General features: G+C 59.6%; 1 protein-coding gene across 2 annotated transcripts; it reads right to left on the minus strand.

The window, feature by feature from the left end:
* Positions 1-110: 110 nt before the first annotated feature.
* On the minus strand, positions 111-6,271 carry NR2E3 (nuclear receptor subfamily 2 group E member 3). 2 transcript variants are annotated; one of them, XM_041745049.1, is made up of 8 exons: positions 6,159-6,250; positions 5,828-5,954; positions 5,171-5,274; positions 4,903-5,091; positions 4,628-4,803; positions 3,679-3,922; positions 3,342-3,447; positions 111-631 (listed from the first exon to the last, which is right to left on the minus strand). In XM_041745049.1, the coding sequence occupies exons 1-8, from the start codon at positions 6,220-6,222 to the stop codon at positions 499-501; spliced, it is 1,143 nt and encodes a 380-aa protein (XP_041600983.1). In that variant the 5' UTR covers positions 6,223-6,250; the 3' UTR covers positions 111-498. The 2 variants fall into 2 exon arrangements, with proteins under 2 accessions (XP_041600983.1, XP_041600982.1); XM_041745048.1 differs by having other exon boundaries at positions 5,828-6,271.
* Positions 6,272-10,096: the final 3,825 nt, after the last annotated feature.

Raw genomic sequence — 10,096 nt, forward strand, 5'->3', positions numbered from 1 at the left:
AGTGAAACCACCACCTAGATCAAAATCAAGAACATTTCCAGCCACCAGAGGGCTTCTTTGGGCCCTTTCCCAACCACCCCACCTCTCAACCCGCCCCCCGCCCCAGGTAAGTACTATTCCAGCTTCCACCACCACTGGTTAGTCCTGCCTGTTCTTGAACTTTGTATAAGCAGAACCTGTGCTTGGGAAAGTTCTTCTGTTCTACTTTTATGTCTGTGAAAGCCATCCATGTTGTCACATGTGTTGGTAGTTCATTCTTGATTGCTGTTTTCCATTACATGAATATACCACAATTTATTAATCCATCCTACTGCCAATGTACAGTCAGGGGCTATCACGAATAAAGCTACTGTGAATATTCTTATAATATCTTTTTGTGGACACCTCTGCTGAGTACACATACCTACAGGTGGAACTGCTAGGTCACAGGGCAGGCAAACGTTTGGCTTCGGTAGGTTGTTTTCCAGAGTAGTTAAATGCATTTTACTTCCACCTCCCTCAGTTTTTGAACATATCACAAAGGAGCTTCTCCATTGGAGTATTCCCTATGGTCTTGCGGAAAAAGAGGAGCTCAACTCGTTCAGAAGTGATAAACCTCAAAGATGGAAGAAGCAGGAGCAATTTTCCAAACCTGAACAGGAGAGAGGACACCATCAGTTTTATTATCAGCTTCTGAGCATGAGTCATGGGGGCAGTGGGATAAAAACAGTGAATAAATAGCTTATTATATGCAAAGACTGTAAAGTGAGAATTTACTTCTATCAATACTGTATAGGATGTAGTAATCCTATATATGATTATGATAATTATATAATGATTAATACTATGTATATTTGAATAAGAATATAAATTCCCTCGGTAAGCCACCTAGGATGATAGAGTAGCCAGTAGTAAAAGTGTTCTGAAATTGAGGAATGATTTTGGTGCGTGAGATACTCATCCAGGAGAAAAACAATTGCAGTTTTAAATAACTATTTAAAAAAAAATTTTTTTTAAGAGAGGGAGTTTGTTGGAGTGGCTCAGTTGGTGGAGTATCTCTTGATCTCAGCTCAGATTTTGATCTCAGGGTCATGAGTTCAAGCCCCACTTTGTTCTCCATGGTGGGTGTGGAGCCTATTAAATGAATGATGAATGAATGAATGAATGAATGAATGAGTCAGTCATCAAACCATCCGCCAAGCAAGGGTCCCCAGTGCAGAGAAGATGGATGGTGAAGCCAAAAGACAGATGGGGGGAGGCGGGAAGGACAGATGGGAGGGATCAACAGAGGTCAATGCCCAACATGAAGGAGGTCACTTCTAAGTGGGGCAACTCCATGCTCAACTCCCTCCATGGAGGCCTGTGGGAGGCTTTCCCTCATCTCCTAGTGATCTGTGGGACTTGTTTTTGTCAACTCGGGGGCTTTCTTTCTCTTGCAAGTGCCAAGTGGGTGGCACAGCAGTTGTGCATCTCTTGCTTGTTCCTTCCTTGTTTTTCTGAGCTAGGGAGTTGTAGGAAGAAGTAACTAGGAAGTTAAGTGGAGAAATTGTTTTTCAAATTGCAGGAATTCATCCACCAGTGGTTCTGAAATTAAACTTACTGGATTACCACCAGCCTTTAAAAAAAATAATAAATAGGGACACCTGGGTGGCTCAGTGGTTGAGCATCTGCCTTCAGCTCAGGTCGCAACCCCGGAGTCCTGAGATCAAGTCCCACATAGGGCTCCCCACAGGGAGCCTGCCTCTCCCTCTGCCAATGTCTCTCTCTCTGCGTGCCTCTCATGAATAAATACGTAACATCTTTTTTAAAAATAATAAAATAGAAACAGTAACTTGCTGTCTACAAAATAAGGCTATTAGGATACTATTTTGTTGAACTTTGTTTCAGTGTCTGTGTGTGTTCTGAGTTATGATGAAAACTATCTCCTCCTGGGTATTGCAGTTTTTACAAACTGAAACACATGGACTTAGGGAACCCCAAACCTCTCTCTCAGCGCTCAGTTGCTCAGTTCTGCGTGTAGTTGGCATTCAGCTGCTGTAGAAGTGACATAGGAAATCTTAACCAGAATTGGAATTGGAAGTTGGGCACAAAACCAGTATGCTCAGACGTCTCTGGGAGCTGATCCCAACAGAAGCACAGCCTGGGAGGGCTACTGGTGTTAGTGTCTGGGATGACTGCTCTTAGGATGCTCTGTCAAGGGACAGCCCTTCCCGCGTGCTCCCAAGCAACAGAAATCTTTCTGGACAACACGGTATATTCCTTATATACTTGGACTCTTTTTAAAGGGAAATGACCTCTTGAGATAATTTCTCAGATTAGAGGTGATTTGAAGATGCTCGCATTTGCTTACTTCTCCAGAGTGAGCTGCTGAGAGCCCCCCAAAGAATGCAAATAATATGGCCTAAAATAGCCAACAGATGCCCGGGGGGCCAAGGGTCAGCCTTGCCGAGGCTCCAATGCATCTGCTGGTGCTGGGCCACGCTGGGGCAGCTCAGAGCACTGGCTCCCGCCCCCGTACCCCCCAGCCACGGTCTCAGCCTGTAGCTACTGCCCCCAAACCCAGCCATGGCCGGGCTCTCGTCCAGGTGTTTGGCTTATTAGCCTAGTGCATTCCTACGAGATGTTCCTCTGCAGCTCCAACAGACCTCGTCATGTTCCCTTAAAACTCTCTCTTCCTCCTGACTTTCCTATTTATTTCTTGATCCCCTCTTCTCCCAAATAGCACCTCTTCTCTTGCTCCTTATATCCCTCCATCCAAGTGCCAAGTTTGACCCATTCGGCCTCCTGGAGGTTCCTACAACCGTCCTCTCCCTTTCATTCCTACTCCCCAAGAGCAGGACTCCATGGACTCCCCTGGATGATGGCAGTGTGTGCTTCCCTCCCTGGTCATATATCCCGTACTCTAGCTCTGTGTACAACACCCTCCTGCTCAAAATTTGCAGTGTCTCCCCTCTGCCTACTAAATCACTTATGGCCTTTGGCTGGCATCCAAAGTCCTGGACAGGCTGGCCCCAGAGTGCTGTTCTAGCTCAATCTCCCACCTTCTCACTGGCAGCAATCTGTTACACCTTCCAGCCTGGACTCCTGTCCTAGACACCTGTATAGATACGTAGATAGAGATGTAGGGTGTCTGAGCCCTCACTATTTGATGAGGGTGGCTCTCACTGTGTCTTATGCTCATTTCCATCCCTACTTCTGGGGCCTGGCACACAGTAGATGCTGGATTTGTGCTGGGTGAACTCATATCTTCAGGCCGTCTCATCAGCGACACCAGAGATGGTGTGAAAGAGGTGGGGGTGAGGGAGGGGGAGGGGTAGAGAGGTGAAGGGACAGATGGGCAGGCAGGCCTAGGCTCAGGTCACCTCACAGGCTGGCTGGGGTGGTGGGCCTTGCTGTGCTGGCTCAGCATCACTTGGGACTGGTCCTGCAAGGCCTCCACGTGCTCAGGATCCTTCAGGCCCCGAGTTTCTGGAGAAAAGCATCAGCAGTGAGCCCCGCTCCCGGCCCACCCTGCCGGCCCCCACCACAGTCAGCCAGGCCCCTTGGCGGGGGGAGCCCAGTCCTGTGCCTCGCCGCTGCCCAGGGAAGAAGTCTGCCCCCGTCTGGGTCTCTGTGGGGTGGATGGAGACAGGGAGAGGCAGAAGGAGATCCCTGGAATTCCCATTCTTCAGCCCCAGGCTTGGGCGGAGACTCAGCTACCTGGTTTGAAGAGGACCAGGGCCTTCATGCAGGCGAACTCCGTGGGGTCCACCGCCAGTGCCCGGAAGCGTGAGATGGTTTCCTGCAGGATGCGACTCTCGGCGCTGGCCAGGCCCAGGCGGCCCTGCGAGCTGCCGGCGGGGCCCTCGGGGGTGGCCAGCAGCGGGCAGCTGTCCAGAGGCAGAGACCACTGTATGGCCCCGAGGAGGAAGAGTTCGCTCCACGCCTCCTCCAGCAAGATCACCTGTGCTCAAGGGAGGAGTGGGTGTGACATGCGACACCTCTGGCTCAGCCTGAGCCTCTGCCACCTTCCCCTGGGCCCTGGTCCTAGATGCCTGGGCCGTGTCCTGACCTCTGCCTGGCAGTGGCCAGGGGCCCAGAGCTCTGGGCTTCGGTACGATCTGGCCCGGCTGCCCAGACTCCAAGACACCCTCCTCGTTCGTCCAGAGCCTCTGCTGGAACATGTAGGAAGGCCTGGGGCCGTGGAAGTTGGGAAGCCTCAGGGACAGTCCCCATGAGCATCCCAGGCTGGGCGTGCTCAGCAGACAGCCCACGCCACCCCTCAGCGTGCCTCTTCTCCCTTTCCTAAGTCGGCTTGGCCTTGAGAAGCTCGCAGGGCGGTCGCACAGGTGAGGAGGTTAGGCTGACCCCGAGCCCCGGAGTCCGAGTCATCTGTGCCCCTGGGGGTCGCGCTTGCACTCTTCAGGGTGTGCAGACTGCCCTATCACGTGCAGGGGGCGGTAGACCTTTGTCGGGGTGGGGGGGGTACCTCAGGCTCCATAGGCACTGTGCGGCCCTAGGTGCACCCCCACTCTCATCTCTGCCCAGAGAGGTGAGCACCCCCAACGGTCACGTCCCTGAGACATGTAGCTGGCGTCGCCAAGCTCCAGGGGCCCCTGGCATCACCTGCACAACGCCGCTGGCTCAGTGTGGCCCGGGCCACCCTCACCTGATCGCGGAAGGGCAGGTTGGAGAACACGGGCAGGTTCTTGGCCCACTTGACAGCCATGAAGAGAAGGCGCGCCGAGGTCTCCTGGATGCTGTCCAGGCCACAGGGGGGCGAGGAGGAGTACGGGGACGAGGGGCACTCGGGGTCGTTGCTGGTGACATCAATGTTCTCCTCGGCTGTGGGAGGAGGGCTGGTGACATCGGCCCCAGGCCGAGGCAGGGGCAGGGGCAGGGGCGGGGTGCTCAGGGCCCCCCGCATCAGCCGCCCGCACCTACCGTCCTCCGGCTCCAGCTTAGCGCAGGTCTCGGCTGTGATGAGGCTGGCCATGAAGTGGTGGTGGCCCGGGGCTGCGGACGCAGGGGCCGGCGGGGCCCCCAGGGACTCCAGCGCCGGCTCCGAGGCGGGGGCCCCGCTGCCCGGCCGCACCTGGGCTGCGCTGCGCGGCTGCCGCTCGTTCTGCACGGCTGCGGGGGCGGCGGCCGTCAGCGGGGCGCGGGGGCCCCTCCCCGGGCCGGGGGCGCCTCCCCGGGGCCCCCGCCTCACCGTCCTGGTTCATGCCCTCCTGCAGGCACTTCTTCAGCCGGCAGGCCTGGCACTGGTTCCGGTGCGCCTTGTCCACCGGGCACGTCCCCGCCCCCACCTGGCACCTGCGGCAGGGGCCCCCCCCAGGCGTCAGCGCCCCCGTAGGCCCTGGACGGGTCCGGGACCGGGCGCCGGTCCCTCCTCCCCGAATGTCATCCTCCTGGGGGCGCGGGGCAGGAGGGGGAGCCCCAAGAGCCCCCGTCCCCCACTCCCCTGCCCCCATCCCCATCCCTCCATCCCACATCCCTCCGCCCCATCCCCCATCCCCCGCCCCCACCCCCCATCCTCCCACCCCCTCATCCCTCCATCCCCCATCTCCCATCCCTCCATCCCCCATCCCCCATCCTCCCACCCCCATCCCCCATCCCTCATCCCTCATCCCCCATCCTCCCACCCCATCCCCCATCCCCCCACCCCATCCCTCATCATTCCATCCCCCATCTCCCATCCCTCCATCCCTCATCCCCATCCCCCATCCTCCCACCCCCATCCCCCATCCCTCATCCCCCATCCTCCCACCCCCGTCCCCCATCCCTCCATCCCCCATCCCTCCATCCCCATCCCCCCGCCGCCCCGCCCCCCATCCTCCATCCCCTCATCCTCCCACCCCCCCCTCACCTGTAGATGAGCCTCCGCCTCACGCTCCTCTTGAAGAAGCCGCTGCAGCCGTTGCAGGCGTAGATGCCGTAGTGCTTCCCGCTGCTGCTGTCCCCGCACACCCGACACTGCAGCGGGGGGCCCAGGCCTGGGGGCAGGGTGGGCTCACAGCCTGGGACCCGCCCCCCGCAGGGCAGCACCCTGGGTCTCCCGGCCAGAGGGAGCCCCGTCCCCTTGCGGGGCAGCCCCAGGCCAGGCCACCTGCTACAGTGTCGGGACCGTCCGACCACCCCCTCGGGAGCTCTGCCCCCAAAGCCCCAGGCCCCTGCCCCCGGGCCCCTGGAAAGCCTACCTGCGGGCTCCTCTCCCAGGCCCCAGCGGCCCGGGGATGCCTTCCTGGGCGCAGCGATGGCCATGTTGGGGGCAGCCCCGCCGCCTGCGGAGCCTCCCTGTCCCCACCTGGGGCTCCTGTTTCCACTTGTCCCTCCCCCGGCCCTGGTGCTCTCCCTCCTTCCCCCCAAGCCTCTCCTCTCCGGCCTCCTGCCTGCCTGCCTGTCTGTCTGTCTGTCACACAGCAGCTGCCCCAGCTGCCCCTGCAGCAGCGGCTCCGCTCCAGGACGCTGCTCCCAGGGCACTGCCGGGCGGGCGGCCTGTGAGCCTCTTAATCTTTACTGTCTCCACAGGGGATCAACCGCCGCACCTGCGGTGATACCAAGGTGCCCCCAAGCCCGCGGCCCCCTGCTCCCCCCCCCCCCGCCCCCCGGCTGCCCGGTCCCCCTCCCCCCGCCTTTCTGCCCTGTGCTCTCCACCTGCTGGCCATCCAAGGCCGAAGCCTGAGCGGAGGTGTGGACTCCAGATCCCCCCAGGACTGTAAATCTCTTTGGGCGCCTGGGCATATGTCTGGGAGCAATTGTGTGTCTGGCAGATGTGTGTGCGTCCGTGCGCTGTGAGGCTCCCTGCGTGTGGTAGTCTCTGTGGCTCCAGCTTTCCACCCTCCTGGTTCCCACCTGAGCCCTTGATAGGGAGCTGCTTAGGGCCGAGGTTCCTGGGACCCTGGAAGGGGGCTCCCCGCACATCCAGCACCGAGGGGGCTCCCATCACACAGGGGAATGGGTCTAATGTAGGGTGCAAGGCCGGCCTGGAGGCAGGGAGGCCCGTGGCCCAAGGTGGAGTCCCCTCCAGGTGCCATCAGGCCTGCAGAAGGGGAGGGCGTGAGGACGCAGCCCCTGAGCCCTGCTCCAAGCTCTCGGGCGGCCTCGCCTCCTGTCCCCGACCTGGCCCGGTCCCAGGCAGGCTGGCCTCTCACCTGCCCCCAGACCCCATGTTTGCAGCTCAAGCCCAGAGTGGCTGTGAGGTGAGGAGGCCGAGGCCAGAGTCTGTGCCTCCTCAGACCCAGCCGGCCCAGGGGGAGTGTGGAGAGAGCCCAGACAGAGTCCAGTTTATATGAATGTACGTATTTATTCCTGAGACGCGCAGAGAGGGAGAGACACAGGCCGAGGGAGAGGCAGGTTCTGGGCAGGGAGCCCGACGCGGGACTCGATCCCGGGACCCCGGGGTCATGCCCTGGGCTGAAGGCAGACACTCAACTGCCCAGCCGCCCAGGTGCCCCCAGAGCCCAATTTAAAGACCTGCTCCGGCTTAGGCCAGCCGCAGCCTTGAGCCGGTGCTCAGCCTTTCTGAGCCTCAGTTTCCATGTCTGTGAAAAGGGGTTTCAAAAGTACGTTTCCTGTGGTGTAGTTGGGGAAACGAAGTGTTCCCGTGCCTGGTGCTCAGTAAGAGCGTAACACATGAGGGGGGCTGTTATTACTATGGTTTCTCTGAGAAGGTCACACAGCAATCCTCAGGAAACTGCCTTTCCTTCCCCTGCCCCTCTGACCCCGTGCACCCCGCCCCTGCCCCGGACAGAGCGGGGAGCCCTGTGTTGGTGAGGGGGGCACCACCCTCCTCATTCTCAGCAGACCTGCTCACCTCTGGGGTGGGGGCAGCGCTTGCTCAGGCTTGGAGCCCAAGGAGGAGTGGAACAGTAAGAAGTTTCTGGAAGGATCATGGGAAGGAGACAGGGGGGAGGGCCTTATGTAGGTGGGGTTAACCCTCACTGGGACAGAGAAGCACTACTGGGGATTTGGGAAGTCAGCTTGAGGGGCTTTGTGGGGTAATCCGCTTTCTGGGGCCTCAGAAGATCGAGGGTGCCAGGCTGGGCCCCACACCGCAGCTCCTCCGCCTCTGCTCACCTGCACCCCTCCTGATGGGCGGCCCTCAGAGCCGCCGCCCCGTCTCTAGCTCCACCTGACCTCCTGGGCCATGGGCATCTTCCTTGACCTTGACTGACCTATCCCTCCTCCCCACAGCTTGTCTTTCCCACCTCGGGGCGTGTCTTCGCTGTCTCCCTGGGCCCTCACCTCGGGGAGCCCCAGAGTCACCCCAGAGGGCCTCCTCGGCGCCTCCCTGGGCCATCTCACACACGCACGGCTTCCGGGACCCCGCACACCTGCCTGGTCTGGGCCGGGGCTCCATCCACAGAGCCACCGGGGTTCAGGTGTGGAGACCAACCCCACGCGCCCCACCAGCCCGTCCCCAGCTCGTCTGTCAGCTGGTCGCCCAAGCCGTGGGCGGGGCCGCCCGGAGCACGGTGCCCGGCCAGGGAGGAAAGCACCCAGGCTGAGCGCAGGGTGTGAGCTGGAGGTCCGGGCCAGGCAAGGGCCTGGGAAGGTCAGGACGGCGGGGGTAACGGGAGCGGGGCAAGGGGAGGGCTCGGGACAGGGCCGTCAGCCAGTCAGGAGTCCTCTGGCACCTTTGCGCCACCAGGAGCACGAGGGCGAAGGCGAGCAAGAGGAAGGCTGCACAAGTACTCCCAGCATCGCACCGAAGCTCCCGCAAACCTCACCCCACAGCTGGGGAGGCGAATCGCTTCAGACCGCACAGCGGCAGAGGCAGAGGAGCTTAGGGGTGGGGACAGGTGTCTCAAACTGGTGTCCGATCCCCCAACTCCTGCTTTCCCTCAGGGCGCTCCCGAGGAAGACTGAGCATCTCTTGGATGGGAGCCCCAGAAGGTAGCCAGTGGGAGGTGAGAGAGCAGAGGAAGAGGGGGCCGCCGGGGGGTCGGGGCGGGGGTAGGCCGAAGCTCCAGGGCTGGGTCTTGCTCTCAGGGTTGAACCTCACTCCAGGTCACCTTTCTCTCCCCAGTCAATGGAAGATTCCAGGGCCTGGGTTCAGAGTTTCAGGTGGGCGGGGCATGTGCACAACAAGGCACTCGGTGGACAGGAGCCTATTTTAAACTTGCCTTTATTTCCCTGATCTTCTCTAGTGGGAATGTGTGACTTGGAATCCATCAGAATGAAAGACACGAGCATGGGTTGACGTGCCTGTTCTTAAATGTGTTTGGACTTGATTCTGTTGACCTCACGCCCTGTTTTGACTTGAGCCCGGCTCCCCTCTTGCCCCACCTCCCTGTTCTGGGGCAGGTCGGGCCCAGCCAGCGGCGGCCAGGCCAGGCGGGTGCTGGGGAAGGAGGACAGCGGGGCGGGGCTGGGGCAGGGGTGCCCCCCCGCTGCCCGCCCCCGATTTGTGACCACCAGCTGCTAGGGCAGACGCCAAAGGATTACCCAGCCCAAAGCCTTGAATCTGCTGACGAAGCCGCCAGAGGCCACCTTATCACTAATACAATTATTCCCCCGGGGACAGGTCAGCAACTTCCCTGACTCCCTGGAGGAAGGGGCAGATAGGGCAGCCAGGAGGGGCTGGACGAAAAAGGCTGCAGAACTGACCTGCCTCTGGCAGGTAAAGCCCCCTGTCCCAGACCGTGTGGGACCTGTCATATCTGTGTCACCCTGTCCCAGGCCTGTGAGATGACCTGGGTGCTGTCAGAGGGAGGAGGACTGACTGACTTCTGGGATGAGGTCAGGCTGGTCTCCACAGTTCCAAGATCTTCTGGTTTCTGGTTCGGGGCAAGCTTCATTCTTGGCATTCGGTCCTGGGAACATATTTTCTGGGATTTCTTTAAAACCCTCTTTATTCCGCACCCATGGTCTTGGCCATCAGAGAGGGGATAGCCAGTGGTGTGTGCACAGGCTCCGGAGCTCAGGGCATCACTTCCACTTCTAGGAAACTATCCCATGGAAACATTTCATGAAGATTTAATTATATGGCTGGTCCCCGCAGCAATTTTGGTAAAACAGCCGCCCGTAGACAACTGGCTACGCGCTCCAGCCCAACGGTGGGATGCGAGGCGGCCCATTGCGAATGGGCAACGTCTATCTCTACGCGTGTGGCAGTGCGCCCACGGTGTACAGC

Source organism: Vulpes lagopus, chromosome 2 (assembly GCF_018345385.1).
Source record: "Vulpes lagopus strain Blue_001 chromosome 2, ASM1834538v1, whole genome shotgun sequence".
Taxonomy (NCBI): Eukaryota; Metazoa; Chordata; class Mammalia; order Carnivora; family Canidae; genus Vulpes; species Vulpes lagopus.

Excerpts from the sequence above, each read along its gene's own strand:
- NR2E3 (XM_041745048.1), bottom strand. The coding sequence starts at position 6,222 with ATGGCCATCGCTGCGCCCAGGAAGGCATCCCCGGGCCGCTGGGGCCTG. Across the intron at positions 4,804-4,902 it reads TAAGCTGGAGCCGGAGGACG|CCGAGGAGAACATTGATGTC; the intron begins GTAGGTGCGGGC and ends CTCCTCCCACAG. Across the intron at positions 3,923-4,627 it reads ACCTGCCCTTCCGCGATCAG|GTGATCTTGCTGGAGGAGGC; the intron begins GTGAGGGTGGCC and ends CCTTGAGCACAG.